Consider the following 27,064-nt stretch of genomic DNA (forward strand, 5'->3'; position numbering starts at 1 on the left):
TAAAAGCTAGTAGCATTGAGCCAATTCTTCTGACTTCATGGGCATGTATTGGATCTGAATCATCAGGATTTTGTGCTTCTTGGGGATACACCTTCTTGATAGTTTCACAAAGCCAGAAGGAAATGGCGTTTCTTGAAATCTTATTTTTAGTCCTGCCAGGACTAATAAAGAGATTTTGACTCCGTGGCTTCATTGGCTTCTCTTTAAGTAGCATTTAAGTTCCCTCAGAGGACAAAGAAGCAAAACATCCAAACTGAGAACAGATGGAGAAAGATTCAAACCAGTCACCCTTGATGGCAGGGTTCTGAGTTTTCACCATGAAATTTGGTACCAAGTTCAAAGAGACCTTTCTCCATCCCTTGAAATGAGATACAACACCAAAAGAAAAACAGTCTTTTGACTGAGGTCCTTATATGATGATTGTCATAGATAGTAGTTTATAAGGGGCCCTTTTAAGGGTCCTAAGGACTCTGATTACAGTATATCCCATGTAAGTGGTTTGAGTTCTCTTGGCAGGCAAGATTACTTGTAGCTCCTCAGGAGCACCGACAATTTCCACAATGAGGAAAGGTCTATACTCTTCAGTAGAAAGACCTGGCTCCAGGCCGAGTTATAGCCTTTCACTGCTAATACTGAGATGAGTTTCTCCCCACAAAAGAAGATAAATTCTGCAATATACTGCACCAATTGCAGAAAATGGCTTACTTTGCTTGATTTACTACCGTAGAACATTTCCCGAGATAGGCAGACATCTACTACGCAGTGCCTTGTGAAACGCCTTCTCTCAGAGGAGATGCTGGATGGTCTCCATCCATGAAGAGGCACTGATGGCAGTATGCAGTAGAACCTCTGCAGAAGGAGTTGGAAGAGCAGATTGGTCCATAGAGGGAATTCCCTTGGAACTTTTGTCAAGAGCATCACCCGAGCTTGTGGCCATTTGGGAGCCACAAGGGTCAGCCCATGATATGAGTTAATCAGTTCTCTATTGATTACCCTTTGAATCAGACAAAATGACGGAAAACGATAAGCGTCGAATCCATCCTAAAGGTGTTGGGGGGGATCCTTAAGAGCAGATGCTAGGTCCAGGACTGCAGCAAGACCAGTTCAATAATGTACAGGCCTTTGTCTCTGATGTGTCTATAAAAGAAACACAACTTTACAGTCATTGGCTTACCATGCCCCTAGTGTCCAGTCCAAAAAACCAGGAAAAACATGGGTGGGTGATTTGGTTTACCTACACAACGATCGCAACAAGACACATGCCAGAGACAGATACCCAGTTGTATCAGTGGATGGGGATTGGTGCAATATTCAAAATTTGCTGGTTCCAAAATGAGAAATAATTCATAGTCAAACTGTAAGAGTAACTGCTACAAGATCTCATCCTCCTTCACACAAATATATTAGGCAACCTGTGCAAGAGTGCTAGTGACAAACATGAACCACTGTGCAAACCAGCTCATCAACAACAAGCTTTGAGATATCTACAAGACTAAAATCTGGGATAGGAACCTCTGGGTTTCCATATGTTTAGACTGTAAAGACTAGGATACCACTTAACTTTCAAGTTACAGACACCTTTTTATGTTGAACATCAGTATTCCCGAGTGGCCATTATATACTCTTTATCGGATAAAAAGTACAGTTACCATATGTGGGTGTTTAAATAAAGAATGTTCATACAAAGAACTTCAATCTTTATACCAGTAGTTGCATAAAGATTCAACGTGCTAATACAGTAACCGTAGTTATCCTTACTGTAAACAGTAATTATTTACGTATAATTTTCCTTTCTGAGTCAATTAAATTTCGTATAACTGCGACTCTAGACACAGTGTAATACATCATTTGGTGCTGCAATGTTCACATGGGTGAACATACATGTTAGTGTATTATCATTATATTGTCAATGCTGTATTTGTATTTAACTTATTATGTATCTAAGATAATTGCTTTTAATAGTTGTTCTTAAAATTATTGATGTATATCAGTATTTATTCTGTGTAAGTAAGGCTATTTTACTGTCCATTCTTTATAGATAAATGTTTAAATTACCTTTAATCACTGTTATAAGCAATATTTTCAGCGTGTAACTTGAATCTTAATTAGTCACACAGTCGTATTGTTCTTAACTGTAGTTTTGAATCTTATCACTTTATTACTGGGTTATTATTGTAAAATCTATCATTAATTCACTCACTTTTTGCAATAGAGATAAAGAAAAATGAAGTTGCACCAGGCAGTGCTGCCACCCAGTAGAGTAGTTAACAAATGTAGTCTCGCAAGGAATTATGGTAGCTCCAACTTCCAGTGACTGAGAGAAGTTATGGGAATTTGCTGGCATTAAAGTACCTTATCAGTAATATTTCATTTGTGTGGTATTATTACCTAGACGGCATATGAGCCTGGATTGACGCCATTGGCATTTGCCAAAGCTGGCACAAGTGTGAAGAATTTTGTGAATACCTGGGTTCCAGTCGAGTCCCAAGCATAGGACTTTGAACTGAAAGATTTTCCCGAGGATAAAGCAGAACTTCCTGCTAGACTGATGGACCTGGACCTGAAAGTATGTGCAGTCAATTCCAATGACAGCATGAAATTGTTCCTCCTTACTATTGTTCATACGATGTACTGTATACCGCCTCCATCTTGAATGGAGTCTGCAGTATGAACTTGTTCAAGGAAGAAAAGTTGATGACTGGTTTCCACCTCATAGATGCATCTTCCGTTGGGAACCTTGTTATAACACGTTTCACCCACAAGTATCAGCCAGATTGAAGAATATTCGAAGCCCAGACTTGAATTAGGCAGAGAAATGTTTTAGTATGTAATTTTCAGCATCTTTTGTGAGGTTAAGGAAATTGTGTTACCAAGTTTACTAGAAAGTTCTAATATACTAGAACTGAGGTATTCATTAACTTTGCTTGGGTTATCTATGTATGTTATATGCTACATGTTTAAACTGTATTGTATGTAGTGTATACTGCAAGTTTTATATGTATCTGCTTATTTAAACTGTTCATATATTGTAATTTTGTTTTAACAGAAAGTTCTGGCATACATGAACTTAGGTGTTTATTTACGTTGTTCAGACCATCTGCATGTATTGCATGTGCGATTTTATCATGTGCACTGCTAGCTTAGTGTCCCTTTATTTGATCGGTTCAACTAATTTTACCATTTAACTTTTCTCCATTAACCACGTTGTACCACCTTCGTTTACTGTCCCTCATTGTAAGTTCTTTTATTGTCCTGTTAGCATCTCTGAATGCCTATATAGCATCTGTGTCATTATCTGCACAGGAGTTCAGCGAGTTGTGTTTATTTTCTATATTAAATCTATGTCATCCCACATGGTCAATCCAAGATGGCAGATATTAATCATAGCACCTCTGAATGCCTATATAGCATCTGTGTCGTTATCTGCACAGGAGTTCAGGGAGTTGTGTTTATTTTCTATATTAAATCTATGTCATCCCACATGGTCAATCCAAGATGCCAGATATTAATCATAGGCTTACCAGAAAGTTCTGACACTAATGAACTCGGGCATTTACCTACGTTGTTTGGATCACCCGTATATATAACAAGTATATTCACTGAGTACTATGAGCTTTATTAGCCTCAATCTTTTCAACCTCACAAGGGTTAATATCAAACTGTTAGTTGCCTAAAATTACCTTAGTAAGGATAATAAAAAAAAAATGTAAAAAAAATAAATTAATCTGTAGTTCATCTATAAAAATTATCATTGTTACAATAACTTTATAAATAACCCATTTTTATAATACATATCTACAGGCATACAAATATGTACAAAAAGAAAATTACTTATGACCTGCTAAATATTCAACTTAATCTTTAGAGTACAATTTGACATAAGGTCACTTAAAGCAGATCTTGTGATAGCGATTCATAAAACCAATTATAAAGGGGAAAGAAAAATGACTCCAACCCTTATTTAGAACCCCTCCTATTTCTCTTCAGTTGCTATCATAGAATGACTGAACTCCTGCACTGAACTGAGTAATTATAAGAATTCTTTTTTAGAGCGATATAAAATTCTCTCACATTTCGCATAAAATGGTTTCCATAATGTTAAAATTCCCTCTTCTCGATTAAATACATGCTTTAGCAACTGATGCGAAGTATCTTTCGCACTAAGCTCTTTTCATTAATAAGCCAAAACCTACTGCTGCCTTGCTATTTGGATAAATACTTTTCAACATGAAAATCAACTTGAACATAAACAAACTATAAATATGAAAAATTACTTGTTTAAAATAGTTCTGGCTTATGAGGATTTCACGGATAATGTTTTTAACATCACATTTATCAGTTACTTAACAAATTTCTTTATGTATCCTTCTCTTATGCCTCCTCAAGCCCTGTAATCAACTTAAAAAGCTACTTGTCTAAATGCTTTTAGCATAAAAAAAGAAAATTCCTTAAATAATGGATAATCCTTTGGCCAAACAATATGCAAGTACTAATTGATTATAAAAATTACACTTGAAATATATATTGGTATTAAGTTGTAAAATTAAATTTTATTGTAGGTTTAATATACCACCATTATTGTTGTCACTTTAATTAATTAATAACTATTAAGTTCTCAGCAAGTTCAATGCCATTTTTGCTTTTATCTCCTAAAAGAAAGAAGTTCTTGTAAAATTGCGAACTGTAATACAGAGTTCAAAATAAAAATAGTATGACTGAAGTATTGACAAAACTCAGCTATCCTATTATAGAAGTATTTATTACCAGCCCACATGACTTACCAATTACAATAATCTGAGAGATCTCACATAGAGTTCCTGAAAAGAGAGCATGGAATTAGCAAAAAAACAGAATTCTAATAAAATTTCTTATATATACACACCTGATATTGCTTCTTTTCTAGAAACTTAATTTAATCGACACTTATCCATAATTTTTTTTTAATTTTCACATTTTCTTTCACTTCAATGCATATATGCATGCCCTTAACAAAGGAATGGAACCTTCTATCAGTAAGTACTAAGAAGATCAGAACTACTGTGTAAGATTCTTTTTGTCTCTTCAGTTTCAAAGTTGAAATTATCCTTCCTCTTGATACAATAAGTCAGTGGGAAGGAGGGTAGCCATGTATAGGAACATCAGGCAAGTAGAGAAGTAAGAAATTCTATTATTAAAAGTAAACTATGATCCTCCACTGATGTTCATACAGTATTGCTCACTCCCATACTCTATTAGAGGGACGTAATTGAAGGAAAGAGCGGGATAGTGAATGGTAGAATGAAGGAGTGAAGACTTGGAAGGGTAATAGATGGTGGAATGGAGTGAAGATAAAAGTGGAAGAGGAAAAGAGGGCATTTGAAGAACGGCTGCAGAGTAATAGTGCAAAGAGGTATGAAAGATGTACAGTAGAGAGAAAAATGTAGAGGTGAAACATAAGGTAACCGAAGCAAAGGGGCGGCTGATTGGAGGTAGGGTCAGGGATAGGGTTGTTTGTATGAAGAGAATAAGTAGTTTTGGAAAGAAGTGAAGAGAGTAAAGTAAGGGCGGATTGAGGAATGAAGAGACAGTGGAAGATGACAATGGAAGTTTGTTGAAAGGAGAGGAGCGAAGGAAAAGGTGGACTAAATATTTTGAAATGTTGCTGTAAGTTGAGAATAATAGGGAGGCTGATTCACTCATAATTGATGTTACAGGTGTTCTGGTGTCAGTGATGGGAGATGAGAATGAGAGAGAAATTACAAGAGAGGAAGTGAAGAAAGCACTAGATGAAGCGAGAGAAGGAAAAGCACCTGGTATGGATTGTGTGAGGGCTGAGATGTTAAAGGAAGGGGGAGTGACTGTACTTGAATGATTGGTGAGATTGTTTAATATATGTTTTATGCTGTCAATGGTACCAGTGGACTGGGTGCGTGCATGTATTATTCCGCTTTACAAAGGTAAGCGAGATGTGCATGAGTGTTGTAATTCAAGGGGTATTAGTTTGTTGAGTGTGGTTGAAAAAGTGTATGTTAGAGTGCTAATTAATAGGATTAAGGATAAAACGGATGATGCAATCTTAGAAGTGCAGGGTGGTTTTAAGAGGTAGGGAATGTATGGACCAGATTTTTACAGTTAGGCAGATATGTGAGAAATATTTAGCAAAAGGTAAGGTGTATGGATCTGGATCAGGAGAAAGCTTATGATAGAATTAATAGGGAAGTGATGTGGAATACTATGATGTTATATGGAATTGGCAGAAGGTTATTGTAAGCAGTGAAGAGTTTATACATATGCAATAAAGCATGTGTTAGGATAGGAAATGAAGCGAGTAAATGGTTTCCAGTGAGAGTGGGGATGAGACAGGGATATGTGATGTCGCCATGGTTGTTCACTTTGTTTGCTGATGGAGTTGTGAGAGATGAATGCTCGAGTGCATGGTCGAGGATCGAAACGGACAGATGAGAATGATCATGATTGGGAGGTGAATTGGTTGTTGTTTACAGATGATACAGTATTGGTTGCAGACTTGGAGGAGAAGGCAGGTCGAGTTTGGGAGGGTGTGTGAGAAATGGAAGTTGCAAGTTAATGTGGGTAATAGTAAGGTTACGAGATGCCCGAGAAAGGAGGGTGGTGCTAAGTTGAATATTATGTTGAAAAGAGAGTTACTTGAGAAAGTAGATCAGTTTAAGTACTTGGGATCTGTTGTTGTTGCTAAAGGTGGAATGGAAGCAAATGTACATCAGTGAGTGAATGAAGGATGTAAAGTGTTGGGGTCAGTGAAGGGAGTGATAAAGAATAGAAGGTAAGGAATGAATGTAAAGAGAGTTCTGTATGAGAAAGTGATTGTACCCACTGTGATGTATTGATCGCAGTTATGGGAAATGAAAGTGACAGAGAGAAATTGAATGTGTTCGATATGAAATGTCTGAGGAGTATGGCTGATGTATCTTGATTAGATAGGGTTATGAATGAAGTAGTGAGGGTAAAAATGGGTGCAAGAAATTAATTAGCAGCTAGAGTGGATATGAATGAGTTGAGGTGGTTTGGTCAAGTAGAGAATGGAAAATAGCCATCTGCTGAAGAAGGTGATGAATTTAAGAGCTGATGGAAGAAGTACAAGAGGAAGGCCAAGGTTTGGGTGGATAGATGTAATAAAGAAAGCTCTAGGTGATAGGAGGATAGATGTGAGAGAGGCAAGAGTGTGTGCTAAAATGTTATTTTTATTAATAAAATAAATTTTTGAATATACTTACCCGGTGATTATATAAGCTGCAGCTCTGCTGCCCGACAGAAAAACTCTACGTTCAAAATACGCCAGCGATCGCTATGCAGGTAGGGGGTGTACATCAACAGCGCCATCTGTCGAGCAGGTACTCAGTACTCAATGTAAACACAGAACCAATTTTCTCCTCGGTCCACTGGGTCTCTATTGGGGAGGAAGGGAGGGTCCTTTAATATATAATCACCGGGTAAGTATATTCAAAAATTTATTTTATTAATAAAAATAACATTTTTCAATATTAAACTTAGCCGGTGATTATATAAGCTGATTCACACCCAGGGGGGTGGGTAGAGACCAGCATTACTTGTTTACATTATTATGAGCTAAGTATTTTGTATTTCATTTTAGCAGTTATTCAAAATAACAAACATAAAATAAATAAGTACCTGGTAAGGAAGTCGACTTGAACAATTACTCTGCCTTTTTAAGTACGTCTTCCTTACGGAGCCTCGCGATCCTCTTAGGATGCTGAGCGACCCCTAGGATCTGAAGTATCAAGGGTTGCAACCCATACAACAGGACCTCATCAAAACCTCTAATCTAGGCGCTTCTCAAGAAATGACTTTGACCACCCGCCAAATCAAGTAGGATGCGAAAGGCTTCTTAGCCTTCCGGACAACCCAAAAACAATAATAAAACATTTCAAGAAAAAGATTAAAAAGGTTATGGAATTAGGGAATTGTAGTGGTTGAGCCCTCACCCACTACTGCACTCGTTGCTACGAATGGTCCCAGAGTGTAGCAGTTCTCGTAAAGAGACTGGACATTCTTAAGATAAAAAGACGCGAACACTGACTTGCTTTTCCAATAGGTTGCGTCGATTATACTTTGCAGAGATCTATTTGTTTAAAGGCCACGGAAGTTGCGACAGCTCTAACTTCGTGTGTCCTTACCTTCAGCAAAGCTTGGTCTTCCTCATTCAGATGGGAATGAGCTTCTCGTATTAACAGTCTGATAAAATAGGATAAAGCATTCTTTGACATAGGCAAAGATGGTTTCTTAACTGAACACCATAAAGCTTCAGACGGGCCTCGTAAAGGTTTAGTTCGTTTTAAATAGAACTTAAGAGCTCTTACAGGACATAAGACTCTTTCTAGTTCATTTCCAACCATACGATAAGTTTGGAATATCGAACGATATTGGCCAAGGCCGAGAAAGCAGCTCGTTTTTGGCTAGAAAGCCAAGTTGTAGAACATGTAGCCGTTTCGGATGAGAATCCGATGTTCTTGCTGAAGGCATGAATCTCACTGACTCTTTTAGCTGTGGCTAAGCATACCAGGAAAAGAGTCTTTAAGGTGAGATCTTTCAGGGAGGCTGATTGTAGCGGTTCAAACCTGTCTGACATAAGGAATCTTAGTACCACGTCTAAATTCCAACCAGGTGTAACCAAACGACGCTCCTTCGTGGTCTCAAAAGACTTAAGGAGGTCCTGTAGATCTTTATTGTTGGAAAGATCTAAGCCTCTGTGACGGAAGACTGATGCCAACATGCTTCTGTAACCCTTGATAGTGGGAGCTGAAGAGATCGTTCTTTCCTCAGATATAAGAGGAAGTCAGCTATTTGAGTTACAGAGGTACTGGTCGAGGATACGGATACTGACTTGCACCAGTTTCGGAAGATTTCCCACTTCGATTGGTAGACTCTAAGGGTGGATGTTCTCCTTGCTCTAGCAATCGCTCTGGCTGCCTCCTTCAAAAAGCCTCTAGCTCTCGAGAGTCTTCCGATAGTCTGAAGGCAGTCAGACGAAGAGCGTGGAGGCCTTGGTGTACCTTCTTTACGCGTGGCTGACGTAGAAGGTCCACCCTTAGGGGAAGTGTTCTGGGAACGTCTACTAGCCATCGAAGTACCTCGGTGAACCATTCTCTCGCGGGCCAGAGGGAAGCAACTAGCGTCAACCTTGTCCCTTCGTGAGAGGCGAACTTCTGCAGTACCTTGTTGACAATCTTGAACGGAGGGAATGCATATAGATCTAGGTGTGACCAATCTAGTAGAAAGGCATCTATATGAACTGCTGCTGGGTCCGGGATTGGTGAGCAAAATATTGGGAGCCTCTTGGTCATCGAGGTTGCGAAGAGATCTATGGTTGGCTGGCCCCAGGTGGCCCAAAGTCTCTTGCATACATCCTTGTGGAGGGTCCATTCTGTTGGAATTATTTGTCCCTTCCGACTGAGACAATCTGCCATGACATTCAAGTTGCCTTGGATGAACCTCGTTACTAGTGATATGTCTAGACCTTTTGACCAGGTGAGGAGGTCCCTTGCGATCTCGTACCACGTCAGAGAGTAGGTCCCTCCTTGCTTGGAGATGTACGCCAAAGCCGTGGTGTTGTCCGAGTTCACCTCCACCACTTTGCCTTGAAGGAGAGACCTGAAGCTTTTCCAGGTCAGACGTACTGCCAGTAGCTCCTTGCAGTTGAAATGCATTGTCCTTTGACTCGAGTTCCATAATCCCGAGCATTCTCGACCGTCTAATGTCGCACCCCAGCCTACGTCCGATGCGTCCGAGAAGAGAACGTGGTTGGGAGTCTGAACAGTCAGGGGAAGACCCTCTCTAAGGTTGATATAGTCCTTTCACCAAGTCAGACAAGACTTTATCTTTCCGGAAACCGGGATCGAGACCGCTTCTAGCGTCTTGTCCTTTTTCCAGTGAAAAGCTAAATGGTATAGAAGAGGATGGAGGTGTAGTCTTCCTAGTGACACAAATTGATCCACGGATGACAGTGTCCCTACCAGACTCATCCACAGCCTGACTGAGCAGCGTTCCTTCTTCAGCATCTTCTGAATGGATAGCAGGGCTGGGGGCTGATCGTCTTGTTCAGCAACGTCCTCATCAGAGGGTTCCTCATCCGAAACTGATGAGGAAACGGCAACGGAGTGGGCAACGTCTGACTCGCTGAATCCGGTCGCACTGGTGGATGCGTGACGGAGCCGGACGCAATATCATGGAACTGCTGCACAGTCTGTGAACTGTCAACAACCATGGGTGCGCGAGGAAGTACAGCGTCAACCTGAAACTGTCTAGACCGTCTGGGTTGTGCAGTCAACACCCTACCGGGTTGCTGAGGTTGACGCACTGCGTCACAACAAGTCACCTCTGCTGGTTGTTGAACATCCTGAACGTCAACAACCACCTCCGAGCGTCGCTTAACGTCAACGTGCGACTGGCAACCCACACTGGGTCGCATCGGTGGAGGAACCACCTCAACTGGCAGACGCGAGTAGGTTACCTCAGCGTCAACAGGGCGCACAACCGACCGGTTGGAAGGTTGTTGGCCAGAAGGAGGAACCACCTCAACTGGCAGACGCGAGTAGGTTACCTCAGCGTCAACAGGGCGCACAACCGACCGGTTGGAAGGTTGTTGGCCAGAAGGTTCTTCTCCGCATTTAAGTCCTCTATCAAGGACGCAAGCTTGGACTGCATGGCTTACAGCAAAGCCCATTTAGGGTCTACGGGAGCAGGTGTGGCAACAGACGGGGTTAGCGACTGAGGCGGAACCGTTTACCATCCCTGAAAGCCTTGTTATGTGTGACATAATAGTACAGCAAAACTTCAAAGGCTTGACAAAAGCTGAGAAGTTGACCTGTAAACAACTTGGAGCGTCTCCTGGCTAGGCGCCAGGGCGAGTCTACCAGAATTGAGAAGTCTATCTGGGCAGAGGCATGAACTCCCAAGCCGAGAACTTCTCTCGTGTCATATCAGACTCTCGCTCTATAAGCCAGTTTAAAAGAAGGGAAATCAAAGGCTGTATCCCTAAAAACTCCTCCTGGTGCAAAAACCAGTCGCCTAGCCAACGTAACGCTCTCTAGGAGAGCGAGAGAGCACTAGCTTAAAAACAACGGCTTCGAAGTAGCTAGGCCTAGTGTAAGTTCTGACGTTTAGGCGAACGAGGAGCAGCAGTTACAAGATCCGGACGAAGATCCTTAAAAAAAAATCATCATGATTTAATTAAAGTCCATAGGAGGCTAAGCAGCTTAAGGCTCCTCTCCATCTGACAGAGTCCTCAAGGGAATATCAGTAGGAGGGAGAACAGCAACTTCCTCATCTACAGGAACCTTGTCCGATAAAAGCTAGGTTACCTCAGAGAGTCTCTCACTGGAGCATTAGTAGCAGACCAGAAGGCAACGTCATGTAACTGCTTGACAGTCTGTGAACTGTCAACAACTGAACTGTCAACCACAACAGGTGTGTGAGGAAGTACAGTGTCCACTCGAGACTGCTTTGACTGTCTAGACTGAGCAGTCAAAACAACTCTAGAATGCGGAGGTTGACGCACCGCGTCAAAACAAAACTACTTAGACTGTTGTTGTACCTCGCGAACGTCAACGGAAGGTTCCGTGCGTCGCTGAACGTCAACATGCGGCTGGCAGGGTACACTGGAACGCATGGGTGGCGGGACTCTCTCAGCTGGAGTGCGGCAGAAGGTCGCCTCAGCGTCCACAGGACGCACAACCGTGGTTGGTTGTAGGCTAGAGGTTGGTGTCAACCTTCTCCGCACGAAAGTCCTGCATCAATGACGTTAACTGAGACTGCATGGTCTGCAGCAAAGACCACTTAGGGTCTACAAGAGCAGGTGCGGCAACAGACGGTGTGACTGCCTGATGCGGTACCGCTTTGCCTCTCTTAGGAAGTGAGCAGTCGTCGGAAGACTGCAGCGAGTCCGAACTGACCCAGTGGCTACAACTGGGCCGTTGGACTTGCGCGGAAGGGACCGACTTGCGCTTAATAAGCCGCGAGACCTTGGTCCATGGTTTCTTACGAGAAACCTCTTCCGCAGACGAGAAATAAATGGGCTCTCTCGTCTTTGTGTGGGTGCGGCGATCTTGGGTAGATACGCCCGAAACCACGGAGGGAAAAAGTCTGTTCGTTGATCAAGACCTCTCGAACCCATAAGTCGTTCGACATTACTTCTCCCCTGGGCTTGGGAGCTTGCAAGAGGTCCCGGACTAGGTGAACGACAGGCACGAACAGACGAACCCTCGGACGCAACACTGTGACACTTTGCGCATATCACTTTATCGATTTTCTGTTTTGCACTTATTTCACTGAAATCGAAACTTTTACTGATTTCTACCTGAAACACGCAATTCTACCCTTCATTAAAAGGTAGTAATTGCGAAATCAGTCGTATAATGCAGCTCATTAATACTAGCAAAAAACAGAAAACATATATAAAGATAAAAAATTCAGTGGCTGGGAAAGACTAAACACTAGTTCAAATAAACTACGTTTACAATCTCTCACCGTACATAGCCTGGGGACAAGAATAAAACCCTAGAAACGTTTTACCTTCCTCCCCGTACAGAGACTAGGGACGAGAGTAACACGAGAACAACGTTACCCGCTTGAACGGAACGTTTTCTCTCCTCTCTCCCTCCGTCTCTATCTCTCTCTCTCTTTCTCTCTTGATTTCGCACCTAAGAGAAGAGCCCAATTATATATCGTCAAAAAAAACATGTTATTTGACTAAAGGAAAAAACTGAAAGGTTTTCCAAATAAAAAGTTCCTTTAATTTAGAATTTAAAACATTTAAGCTAAGAAAGAATGAACAAAACGTCAGAATCGATTTACTCTTACTGCAAAGTGAAACCGTGATACACTCTCTCTCTATCGTAACGATAGAGCGCATGTTGAACGTCCTGAACGTCAACAACTGCGTAGTCTAAAAAACTAAACGTTAGTTCATCTTTGAAAACAGTACGAAGACTATCAAAGAAATTCTTTCATAAAACATTAAATTTAAAAAGTTTTAAATTCTTTAAAGGCTAAATACGATATAACGGGCTCAACGTTGATTAACTTCGGTTCCAAGTTAGGACCGCCTACTATCAGTAAAGGTCGCATATAAACAAAACAAAAATTTATTTTTATATGTTTATAATAAATGGAAAGTTAATCGAAGAGGCCTAATAAAGGCGGAGAGATATAAAATATATAGATCTATAACGTGTTAAGCAAAATTACTAAAAACCTAAACACACTTCCGTCTAAGGGAAGGGTCGGCCATTTAAAAGTGAAAGAGAGTCCATACTCTCCTTGTCACCATAATTAAATCTATCCAAAACGAGTTCAAGTTTTGAGATGAAGATAAAACACCTGCATAGCGAAAGCTCAAAACTAGAAATGTGTACTTCACCAAAATATGTGAAAACCAATCCAGTAAGCAATAGCGAATTTAGTAGGTCTTGCCGGTGGCACGACAGAGAGAAAATTGATTCTGTGTTTACATTGAGTACTGAGTACCTGCTCGACAGATGGCGCTGTTGATGTACACCCCCTACCTGCATAGCGATCGCTGGCGTATTTTGAACGTAGAGTTTTTCTGTCGGGCAGCAGAGCTGCAGCTTATATAATCACCGGCTAAGTTTAATATTGAAAAAATAGGAATGAAAGATAAGGGATTGTGATGCAGTTCCAATAGGCCCAGCTGCTTCCTCCAGTCGCCTTTGTAACAGCTGAGGTAGCAGCAGTAGGGAATTCAACATATGAAGCTTCATTCGTGATGGATAATCGTGGGGAGTGGGCTGTGGCACCCTAGCAGTACCAACCAAACTTGACTGAATCCCTCGTTAGGCTTGGAGGAGTGAAAAGAAGAAAAGTCCCCTTAAATTCTTTTTTTTTTATGTCGGCTAACCCCCAAAATTAGTGCCTTAAAAATGCCATACAGTAGATTGCCTCAAAATGTTACTTTTTATCTAGCTGATATTTCCCCCTGTACTGCAGGAGCAGCAGTGTGAAAATCAGATGATTTCTCAGTTTGTTTACCATTTAAAAAGGGGTAATTCCTGTAGTGCGCAGAGGAGTCCATTACCTTTTATATGTATTGGCGCCCACATAAACACTGGTAACGATACTGTGAGACAAGTTATTGGCCGAGGTTGCAAGCAAATAGTGTACTGTACACTGTCTTCTGAAACACGATGAAAACAGTTGATTTTAGTCAAAACTTTATTTAGCCCCTTGGAATTTAAAGGAATCGTACGATATACTTGCCATCCACATAAGATACATAAGACAGATTTGTAGAGCTTACTTTAGAGCGAGTGGAGGGATATCAAGGTCAAGACAATCCACTTGGTCTTCTGTCTCACAATCTAGTTGTCTTATAGAATGACAAGATCTCTGGTTTTGCGATGATTTACCAGCAGAATTAACTAAATTATGTAAAGATTTTGAGTCTCTGTGTAAGGCTTTCAAATCCTTACTGAATAAATCGCTATTAATATTAGATTGACCCTGGGAGGTTAGGTTAGGTTTGGCAACAGTATGTGAAGGACCAGAATTACCATTATTAAGGGAGTATAAACTGGACCTCTGAGTTTTAATAAAGGAAGTAAGTGATGAAAGCTTGTAAAGTTCATTACTAAAGAAAGATGACTGAACTTGTGTGTTGTCCATATGTTGAGGCGTGTCATTATTGTCATCATCGTAGTCATAATCAACTACCTATGTCTTCCCTAGCTTCTGCTCTGATCTAACAGCAAGTTTCCATTTGTGCTTAGAACTGTTAATGTGTTCGGTAACCATTGAAACATACTTTTTCATGAGTGGTACCGCAAGTGAAACACACTTTTCACAACAGTTTTTAAAAAAAAATATTGGCCTTGACACGATACACAAAGGGAATGTGGATCACAATCTCCCAAAAATAATTCCTGTGCACATTCCGGGCAATAACTGATAACAAAACCAAAGGAAGACATCTTATGGCACATTACGTAAACAATCTGGAGAGCATGTGATAGCAGACGATCGATGGAGATAACTGAAAAGACAAAGTTTATCTAATGCGGCAGTCCTTGGCTTCTTAACGCTTACCGCTAGAAGGTTCCATTCCATTGTTAAGGGCATGTATTTATTAATGCAAAAGAAAATAGGAAAATTTAAATATTTACATTTTTTACAGTGCCTATTAAACTGAGCTTTTGGTGAAGAAGCAATATGAACATTAGGGGAAGCTCATAGAAATAAATGCTCTCAATCAAAATTATTGCATATACAAAACCCAAGGAAAATATTCCCCTAGCTGTTCACTCTAAATGGAAGGGTATAGAGGCTACACATTTTCATTCCCTAGATACGTATATTTTTGTAGGTAGCAGGTTGGCCAGGGCACCAGCCACCCGTTAAGATACTACCCATAGAGAAATATTGGATCCCTTGAATGGCCAGACAGTACTACATTGGAACCCTCTCTCTGGTTATGGCTCAATTTTCCTTTGCCTACATATAGACTGAATAGTCTGGCCTATTCTTTCCCCATTCTCCTATATCTTCATACACTGAGATCACCAAACTATTCTTTTTCCCTCAAGGGGTTAATTACTGCACTGTAGTTGTTCAGTGGTTACTTTCCTCTTGGTAAAGGTAGAAGAGACTCTAGCTATGGTAAGCAGCTCTTCTAGGAGGACACTCCATAATCAAACCATGGTTCTCTAGTCTTAGGTAGTACCACAGCCTTTGTACCATGGTCTTCCACTGTCTTGGAGTAGAGTTCTCTAGCTTGAAAGTACACACAGGCATACTATTCTATCTTATTACTCTTCTTATTTTTTATTTTCATAGTTCATATATGAAAGATTTATTTTAATGTTGTTACCGTTCTTAAAATATTTTATTTCAAGCATTCATTACTTCTCTTGTAGTTTATTATTTCCATATTTCTTTTCCTCACTAGACTATTTTTCCGGTTGGAGTAGGCTTATAGCATCCAGCTTTTCCAATTAGGGTTGTAGCTTAGTAAGCAAGTAATAATAATAATAATAATAATAATAATAATAATAATAATAATGATGATAATAATAATAATAATGATAATAATAATAACCGACCGAAGCCGCTAACTAACGCTGCCTAAACAGCCTAAATAAAAGATAAAATCAAGCCAAAACATTGAATTAGATGTCCATAACACTAAAATAAGACTACAATTAGTATAAGGAACTAATAGAAAGCCTTACAAAACAAAGAGATCCCGAGGAAGCGACACCAAAAGACCACATACACACCCGTAGGGAGCATCAACAAAGCAGCTGAGATAAAACCCAGCGAGGTTATTGAATGAACTAGTGTCGCTACCTAGAAATCCCAAACACACAAATATAATACTAATTTGGGAGCATGGATCTCCAAAACGCCTGAAATCTTCAAAGCACAAAATAACACAGAGCTATGAAAAACACGTCTGAACGTTCACGGGTGCTAACAAGGTATGATGGGAGAAGGTTAGGTAGTGGTGGTGGTGGTGGGGGGGGGGCAGTAGCTGTAGTGAACTACACCTCATAGTAACGGGGGATTTTGAGGAGGGAGAAGTCTAATTGGAAAGGGATCTCTGGTAGTGGTATCACTCGCCCCAGTTTTAATACCGACACCCTTTAGGGGTGAGCGAGCTGGATATATTCCTAGCATTCCATGCAACTTTTTTCTCTGGTATATTTAGCAGTATTTATACCTTGGAAATGGTGCTTTAAGGAGAATTTCACTGGGTGACACAGGTTCCTCACCCAGAAATAGATTTTCCCTTCGTTAAAATCCCTTTATAGTGGAAATTTGTTCCACAGACTTTGAATGAATACTGAAGTATATAAAAATAACACAGAAGAGCCTTACTTTGGCCTTTCATCTTAAGACTGAGAGAGGTGGTTGAGGAGGGAAGTTTAACTTAAAGGATTCAGGTTTGCATAGCTGGAAAAATACAAATAACTTTTTAAATCATTTATTTGTTCCTCCGTGTTTGCAAACCTTTCATACTTTCGACAGGAAGCACCCCATGCCCAGGCAGGGTAGAAGGTGTGGCAGGTTGCTCCAGTGATTCACTCCCACCACCCCATGAGTATAACCCCTGTTTCCCAAGGAAGGCCAATAACAGCAGAGGAAGAATTCCTAGTACTGAACTAGACAGAGATGGAAGAAGTAACATGTACTCTTCCCTCTGTTGACCAGGCGGGGGGACAGCCACGACCCGGTCAAGTCCATCATCCCAACTCTTGATCTCTATTGGTGGTACAGTACTATTCTCTCAATTTGCTCTCCTTAAGTATTGCAAGGTGAGGGAGAAACAGGAGTCCTCCATCAAACCGGGGTACAGGGCCGTACACTCCTGTCTCGCATGGCTAGGACACAGAACTGGTTCCTTATAAGAGGGAGGATTTGAGGTAAGAGGAATCCTGTAACCTTCCTTGATTACAGATAGCCCCCATGGATTGTGATAAAGGTTTTTTCCTAAACATGATCGAAGTGGGAGTCTTCTTCCTATTGGAGTTTTCTGGGAAGGACCGTCATAAAGTTCTCTGAAAAGATCTTCAAGTTTGGCTGGCAAGCGTTCAGGAACATCTAGTCAAGAGAAATAACTACCAATGGTATGAAAGGAACCTCTTCGCAACAGTTATAATTAGGGCGAAGCTGTTGGCTTAAAAGGTAGAAAATTGGTTACTCCTCAAAAATTACCTCAAAACATCAGTTTGAGTACTGATATCTGCCTGAGCAACTACTTTATCAATCTATTCTACATCTAAACAGGCCCCAGAATAAGGGAATACATTAATTAATGTTCCAAGTCTCAGAGAATGTCCCCACCATTTAGACATATACTTGTTCTCTTTTCTTAAACACAAAACACACAAAGGGTGATAAAGCCTTGGAAGCCACCTTTGAAACCGTATTATCAAAACAGATCATACATTCCAAAATTAACATAAAATCCTGAAAGCCTGTAAATTTCTTTTCTATAGCACTAGAAATGATACCTATCATAGCATATGCTTAGGAAATTATTTAAAAAAACCTTTCTATTTTATTATCCACAATTTCCCAAACAGCATTATTCTAGCAAACCAGCTTGCAAACGCTGCATTTAGATTTTTTTTTATTAGCAGTAATCACGGGCTCAATACAAGATATTAAATTAAAATCTAGATCAAGGTTAGGTAAATTAGTTTTGTACAAGTCATAATACCTTTGGGATACAAAATAAATACCAGCATCTCTGTATTTGAGACGACAATTCAATATCCTATCCACAGTGAAATGGGGGGACTGAGGGGTGTAGTAGCAGTCTACAAGACTTAATAGATAAGGCAGTAACAGATCGTAAGAAACATATTTGGAGTTTTCCTCTGTTCTTTCTTTATTCTCATCTTCCTGCACAGAAGGATGAATCAAGATATTACATATTGGCTTTCCCATTTGTTTACAACTGGTACAGGAGCTCCAGCACATTTGTTACTAAGGGACTCATTTCACCAGTAGAAGTACTGGTACTTACACCTACCCCGCAAGAGTTAACCTGTGATGAGTTAGTGGCTTAGCTTGAAAGAGAATGAAGTGCACTGCAATCCAAAACATGAAGCAACTAATCAAATTTAGCTAAAACTCCATCAGCAGCAATAAGAGCTATGGGATTCATACGATATGCCACACCATCCAAATATGTTACACGAGGTAACTTATGAGCACTTACTTTAGAAAATGGAGAGATATTTGGATCCAGACTACCAACTAAAGTCTTCTGCATTGCAATCTAGTTATCTAAAAGAGCGACTAAGATTGCAGGAAAGCAAGGGTTTAGCAGCAGAAGGGTCTAAAGTATATATAGAATTCAGGGCTCTGTGAGAGAAGCTCAAAACTGTAAGGCACATTTAACCATCAGAACACTTACTGAATGGAACAGTGTTACCATTAGACCCTCAACAACTGTGTATGTAATATCAGAATTACTGTCTGTAAGTGAAGACTCATTAGCCTTCTAAGATTTAACAAAGGAAGCTTAGTAAGGTAAGAGCTTTTGAAACTCATCACTATTGAAACTTGGCTGGTTACTGTATAAGAGAATGGTACTGGTGTCATTATCATCACCTCATCACCATCCACACCACAATGTACTAGATTAGTTCTCTTTAGATTTCCCCTTAAACTATAAACAAATTTCCTTTTGCGTTTTGAGCTTGATTTAGTTGGCAATCAGAGAAACACTTTTCCATAAAATGAACAATGAGGCATTTGCACTCTCTGCAACGGTAAGGTAAATCACCACACAGTACTGTCCCCAAAACAAGATACAAAGAGTATGTGGATCATGATCACCCAAAAAAAATTCCCTTGCACAATCGACACTATCATTAGTAACAAATCCAAAGGAAGACATCTTCAAATGCACTAAAAACATATAACAATCTGGGGGATAGTGTGTTAGAACTTGTGTGACAGCGAGTCTGAAATAACGAGAAGCCTTTGGTGTGTCACAGCTTTCCTTCTTGCTATTAAACACTATAGAGTGTCTCATTAATTTACTGGAGCATGAGTCTATTGAAAAGAAATATGGTAATTCTTTAACATTTTAGGAGAAAATGTTGATAAGCTGAGTTTCCAGAATAGGAGCAACATAAACATCAGGGGAAGTACTTAAAAATAAATTCTATCGTTAAAATTTGGTTTCCTATCATTAAAACAAACCTACTTCAAAAGTAACGAAGCTAACAATTCAATAAAAATGTAGGCTTGATTTTTCACAACAGCCTGAAATGTACCTGACAAAACAAAACTGAACCATTTCGTACACATGACAGACTGCCCTGCTGTATGAACAAAGGCCCAAAATGAGCTTAGGATGTTTGGGCCCACATAAACCATAAACTCTTATATTTTAGTCAAACTTGAAATCTCTAAGACAGACTGCAAATGACAGCGTAAAATTCACAATGTATATCATAATAAAAATTCACAATGTATATCATAATAAAAAAAATTCCCTATTATAAAGTGTTTTGTTACATTTGGGAACATTCACCGTGGTTTTCATCCTTATTAATGAAATGTTTAGTCTACTTAGTGGCCTAGTTAAATGATCTTATAAAACTGATGCCAGGTAGTTTTTTATTAATGCAAACTGAATCTTACTTTACAACTCTAAGACATGTTTTATTTTGGAAGTGATGCTCTTACAAAAAGAACAAATCTATTTTAAAGTATATCAAATGTTCCAGTGGAGTATTTCCTAAAGCAAGTTTTATCACAATATAATAATAACCTTAATTAGATGGAGAAAGCTGACCAGAAACATCGACCCCACATAGAAGTGGGAAAAGATGTAGACAAAGAAGAAGAAGAAGAAGAACCTTAATTGCACCTCCTGAAGAGGATCAAAAACTTATTATAATGTATAGCAATATCAGATGAAGGTACATAAGTATATAAGGGTAATTCACCTTATCAAAAGTTAAAATATATTCATAACTATGGTTTGCATTTGGAACTAAAATGAGAATCAATATCCAAAGTAAAAATACCATATGACCATTGGACAAATGCAGTTATCTATTTTTCTGTTAATCTTTTCCCTAAACTTATGGAAAGAGGTGTCCTGAAATCCTTGTAAGTCTGTCACAATATATATAGTCAACTAAAAAAAGAAATGATATACAAAACTCCCTTAAGCTTGAAGCAGTCTCTGAAACAACACTAACACTTATTCATTTTATAACAATTATATCAAGCGCTTCACCCTCTATCAAAAACTTTCCAGACCAGCTGCAATAATGTCCCTATCAATGTTAGAACCTTCAAGAAATCCTTATTTGCAAGCTACGTGTGGGAACTTTCCATTTCTATCAATATGTGTGCAACTTACATGCAAGTCAAGAACCCAAACCAAAATACAGTAATTTCTAATCATACTGACCATGAGACATCAAAAGGGATGCTGATTTCATTTGAGGCAAGAAGAGAAGCCAGTGTTCCTAGAAAAGCTTCAGAAGGCAAAACATTTTCTTCTTGCATTTGAGTCCACAGTGATAATCCTTTGCTGCTATTATTTTGTACATCTGCAAGTACAATACCTTTTTTATCTTTTGTAATTCATACCATTATCATTATCATTACTTGCTAAGCTACAACCCTAGTTGGAAAAGAAGAATGCTATAAGCCAAAGGGCTCCAAAGAAAATACATTATTTACTGCACTATGACTTAAGAATTCTTAAGACTCAACTAACAGATCAATCAGTAAGGAGGGAAAACAACTTCCATAGCAGTTATTGTATGATGCTTAATCATAAGAGATAAAAGGCTTTAGTAGTTTTTCTAACTTATCAAGATTAAAAACCAACGAAATATTAATTTCAAGGGTTAAAATCTGATGACAAGAAAATTAAACATAATACTGTACAAGGGACTTCAAGAATGCAAGATATTAGACCTGCTTAAAGAAATCAACATTTAACGTCAAGTCTAAAAGTGGATGAATGAAGCTTAATCCAACTTATTAAACTTCATCTTGAATGCAGTACTGTTGTCTCTACACATTAAGGCTGGTCAAAACAAATTGAATGACTATCAACAAACAAGGATTAAATGCATTTCTGAAAATAGCATAGCAAAATTCTATGGCAGAATCAAAGACAGCTAAGGATACCCAATTACCAGAAATACTAGGTGAAGACCATAGAGGGGCAATTTTAGTAAGATAACATTCTTTAAATTAATAAAACATTTTTAGTTCTTTTGACAAAGTTTTTTTTTCACCAAATTTATTCTGCATGCTGATAAAAGATGAAGAGTTGCTTGATACATTACCTAGAAAATTATTACTGGTAAACAAAATTATCTAAATTTTAAGATTACTATACAAAGCTCAAAAGATCATTACTGTTTTTCACATTACTAAGTACTAGTTTCATCAAATCGGCTTCCATGCCTCGTGACTTTTTGTCATATTACCTATCTGCAATTCACTGTGGTAATATTATCAGAATATGATGTAAAAGGGTTGTTTTGGTTTTTAACCCTTTTACCCCCAAAAGAACTTACTGGTACGTTTCACAAAACTCATCCCTTTACCCCCATGGACGTACCGGTACGTCCTTGCAAAAACCTGCTATTTACATATTTTACATATTTTTTATATTTTTTTGAGAAACTTCAGACATTTTCCAAGAGAATGAGACCAACCTGACCTCTCTATGATGAAAATTAAGGCTGTTAGAGCAATTTAAAAAAAAATATACTGCAAACTGTGCTGGGAAAAAAATAACCCCTGGGGGTTAAGGGTTGGAAATTTCCAAATAGCGAGTAAAAGGGTTAACTTTACTCGTCTAAGGATTAGGAGCTTAGGCATTTCAAAATATCTTTCCTGGCCTAATTCATCATGATAATTGTAAAGAACCATAAAGGAATAATGTTTAAGCATGTCTGTTACATAGCAGAAAATGGCAAAACAATATACTCACGATAGATGGTCAAAAGAGAATAAAAAATTCCTTCTCTACTGATTCCAGGGACTGATTTAGATGACATCAAGAAGTTCTGTAATGGTTCTTCCCTAGAGGTGGCAGCATACCTCTGACACTGTCGCTGTATTAACGATTTATCAATCTTTCTACCCAAACTCTGTTAGAAAGACAAGAGATCATAACAGATGTGAAAAAAAACCTGCACATTCCTGAATTACTAAGCTAAAGATTCCTGATACCAAAAAATAAGTATAACTTCTTATCAGGTACAATTTTATACAGTATATTGTACAGATACAGTTGTATTTTTGCCTCTAATATAGTTTTGCACTAGCAATAAGTTCATTTAATTCTGATACACTTTCCTTGACAAGCCCAATATCATATAGTTTATTCAATAAAATTGTAAACATATGAAGAAACGTAAACAGATAAGACTTAACGAGTTCTTACTTTTAATACTTGTGTTGCTTTAGAAGGATATCCTGCTTCTAAGCAAGCAAACAACAGGTCATGCTGAGCACTTATAGGTCCATTGATCCTGGCGATGATATTTACCATTTCCTCCAACAAATGTTTTGCCTTGTCCCTGGATTCCTGGAAGCTGCAATGAAAAAAAAACATCCTTGATTAATGCAAAAAAAATCTAACTTGTGTCATCCACAACAGTATCACATTACACTTTATAAAATACATTACTCAAAAGCTTTCTAGAATGAAAATAATTTTGTAGATATCTATTTAGAACACTTAAACTGGTACAGTACGTTATTAGACTGCCACTAAAATCATTTCCACAAAAATTAGAGAGAGGAAGGTTACTTTACTTTACTTTACTTTAAGGGTTGCTTATCTGATCCTGTACAGCAAGGGAACCCTAGTCTCTATAGGTCAACTCCTAATATCTATACTGCAACCTTAACCTTCAAGGTTTTTACAATTTGGATCTAATTCTTAGGGAGTTTCTTTGACCAAACCTTCAACTAGAAATTACATTGTATTTTAGGATTTCTTACATGGATTCTCCAAAAAATTACATAAAAGGATTATCAAAATGAAAATGTTTAATATATCAAGTTTCTTTGACCAAACCTTCAACTAGAAATGACATTGTATTTTTTTATCGCTTACATGGATTCTCCAGAAAATGACAAAAAAGGATTATTAAAATGAAAATGTTTAATATATAAAGACAGGACAAATTGGAATTGGAATTCTACTCAAAGAATCACCTTCTAAATCACTAGAATTAACTGCAAAAGAGGGTATTTTAAGAACATTTCTTAGATTATTACCTACAAACAGCCATGAGTAAACCTGTAAACCCTGCATTTAAAGGATTTGTTTATTTTTGTAATGATGGGTTCAACAGAGGGCATTATATGGAAATCTATAATAAAGTATTTAATTTGTCTAATACAAATCAAACATCTTGAGGTATTGAAAACTTGAGACACTACACGAAACTAGAATTAGTAGCCATTCTTATTAATAATGATTACCTTTCAATGACTCCTATCAACAACCAAATGGGAGAACTAAGAATTATATACTGTATAATCTTAGAGACAGCTGTCTCTTAATACTTAAAGAGCATAAGGTTGCATCAGAAATGACCTTAAAAATAAGTTAAAAAGGAAGATTACCTATAAAATTTAACTCGGAAAATAACTCTCGCACTCATTATTTACAACTGATATGTTAGTGCTGTGCAAATGTTGAGGTTTAGGGGTGAAAGGCATAGGCTATGTAAGTGCACTGCATAGTACATAATAGTGATGTAATATTTATGAACTAAACTCCTTTATTATTTCTTATTACAGAACTACACTGAATAAAGATTACCTATTATAAAATTCAGGTCTCCTTTATAGCCAGACTTATTAAGGTAATATCAGTATTGATATTTACACAAAGTAAACCCGTGCTAAGGTAGTGGCTGAGTTTGCAAGGGAAAGATAAAGCACCATCATTCGGAATATGACACAATTGACCATATTTAGCTGATACATCACCAATAACAATAAAAAGTTATGAGAATCTTTGATATGAAATGAAATGTCAACTCCCAAATTAAAAATGAAGTTGCTTAGGAGCGCTTACTTTAGGATCAAGGATACCTACTCTGTCTTCTGCCTGACAATCTATTAGTCTAAGAGTAACTAGATGTGCAGAAATGTAAGGGTTTAGAAGCCAAAGGACTGAAATAATTTAAGAATTAAAGCCTCTAAGAGAGGAGCTTGACTCCGTAAGGTGCAGTGAGCACTCAAAACCCTTACAGAAGGAACACTATGTGATTATGATCACTAGACCTGACTATGGATGTGAGGTTAATATAAGCAACTGGGCAGGTAAGTCAGGCTTACTGGGAAGGCAAGTCAGAATTACTGGCCACAAAAGAAGGCTCACTGACCTTCTGAAAATAACAAAGGAAGTTAAATGAGTTAAGATCTATAAATGGTCATCATTAACTTCGCTGGTAAGCGAGTATCGACATGTCATATCATTATCAACTCTGCTATAAATAACGATTATCTCCCTGTAATTCTCCTTTGATTAAAAATTTGCTTAATCTCCTTGGACATTATGAGAATCGAACGACAGTCCTGTTTACAACGTAGTTGGTACCACTGCGTAATATGCACTTTCCAGTTCCATAAACTCTTGAACATGAAAATTTTGCTGAGAGCAACCATGCGACACATACTCCTTACAACGGTTATTTAAAACACCGTGTTTTCTCTGCAGAAATAACAACAAATTCAGAAGGGTAGACAACTTAAAATGCAATAAATGCTAATCACAATCTGCAAGGGGATATCACTAGAGGGACAGAAAAACAAAGTACTGCCAATGGAGCTTATCATTAACTGTAAAATGATTTCACTACTTTACTAGGGACATGTATAATTTGCAAGGAAAGAAAATGGAAAAATTTTAATAAATTTTTGGGGTAAACATTAATAAACTGAGCTTCAGGAGAAACAACAATAACATCAAGGAAGGTTCATGGAAATAACATAGTGAAGAGGTCAAAAACATTGAAATACAGCATTCCAAAACCAAAAGACTACCTCACAAAGATAAGTTACCCTGATTAGACAACCAACAACAGTTGTCTAACTTGTCTCACAAGTGAAGTCTGGTAAGTATACATCTCAATATGACCCCTCCAAAACTTAAGATTTCTTGTTTAGGGTTATTATATAGACATGGCAGAGTTACTTGGCAAACTCTTTACTTTCACTGATACGTTTAACAGAAATGTGGGATGGGAAAGCTCACAAAGTTTCAATTCCATTACAAACTCATTTACTCATGATTGTTTTTGCCTTTAAGAATTTCCTTCAAGTGTCCCATTTTCTAGTCATTCAACACAATACTGTAGAACTTTTGTGCAAAACTATACTTTAATCTATTTCACACAAATTTCTTTCATCTCCCCCCTACCTGAGGAAAGTGCATCCATCTTCTAATGTTCAATCCTCTCAAGCTCATGTTACTTCTCATGAAGTTAGCTCTTCTTGGTACTCCTCCAAATCATCCTCATTGGCCCTCGGCACCATAGCCCTGCCCAGCGACACTTTATCCTCCACAAGAAGAAGACCCTCAAAGCCCTAAAAGTCCCTTTCAGTCACTGCTTCTGGGAATAAGTTCCTCTAGGCAGAATTCATGGTTTTATAAAATAACTTCACGACAGGCTTTGTGTATGAAAGTTCATCTGGTGCCAAAGGTTACTGGAATTTAAAGTACTTCTAAAGAATGCTTTGGTGTACAACTGTTAAAAATTTGAAATGACCTGCAAGTCTGATGATAGGAGTCTTGTTAGGGGGTAAAAACTTCACACTGAAGAAGTCAAACTGTAGCAGCACTTCATCCTACAAGCTTGGATAGTGTGCAGGAGCATTGTCCCTACGAGGGAGGGTCTTAGGCGGCAGTTATTTCTTCTATAATACAGTATACCTTTTCTTTGCTTAGCCTGGACACATCACATCCTTGAATATTTGTCTTGTCATCTAATTCTTTAAATTTGACATCCACATAACTGGTAACAATGGTATTTTTCACATTATGCTTTATAAAAGCCTTCAAGTACTCTTGAGATCTTGACAAGTAGAGGCTTGAGTTTAAATTCCCAACTTGCATAGAAACACAGTAAGAGAGTTAGCCAGTGCTTTCCCTATGCAGAAATGCTAACAAATCCAGCAGGTGAGCAACTTAAAATGCAGTAAAATCTTATCGCAATCTAGAATGGGGATCGTGTTGATGAAAACACTGCAACATATATATTAAAGAATGAGAAACTGCTATCGTGCTACTTACCATGAACAGCTAAATCGTTTCATTACTTTACAGTCTAGCACCCTTTATCTTTTGAAAGGAAATAAAATTGAAAAATTATAAATTTTAGGGGTAAATGTTGATAAACTGAGCTTTTGGAGAAAAAATATGAACACATCAGGGGAGGGTAATAGAAATAATATAGTGAGGAGGAAAAAATATTGGAATACAGTATTCCAAAACCAAATGTACGAAAACAACATGCTAAACTTAACAATGTTGACCAAAATACCTGTGAAATCT

At 38.4% G+C, this 27,064-nt stretch overlaps 1 protein-coding gene across 4 annotated transcripts in view; it reads right to left on the minus strand.

The window, feature by feature from the left end:
- Positions 1-27,064, minus strand: part of LOC137627692 (leucine-rich PPR motif-containing protein, mitochondrial-like) — a 180,239-nt gene that overhangs the window by 43,588 nt on the left and 109,587 nt on the right. For 3 of the 4 annotated variants that reach the window (XM_068358907.1, XM_068358904.1, XM_068358906.1), the window contains 3 exons: positions 22,934-23,084; positions 22,478-22,637; positions 20,933-21,074 (listed from right to left, as the gene is read on the minus strand). In XM_068358907.1, coding sequence (XP_068215008.1) covers positions 20,933-21,074; positions 22,478-22,637; positions 22,934-23,084 — 453 coding nt within the window. Of the gene's footprint in view, positions 1-3,741; positions 4,818-20,932; positions 21,075-22,477; positions 22,638-22,933; positions 23,085-27,064 lie in introns of those variants that run through there. The other variant, XM_068358905.1, reaches the window with a different exon arrangement.

This window comes from Palaemon carinicauda, chromosome 35 (assembly GCF_036898095.1).
Source record: "Palaemon carinicauda isolate YSFRI2023 chromosome 35, ASM3689809v2, whole genome shotgun sequence".
Taxonomy (NCBI): Eukaryota; Metazoa; Arthropoda; class Malacostraca; order Decapoda; family Palaemonidae; genus Palaemon; species Palaemon carinicauda.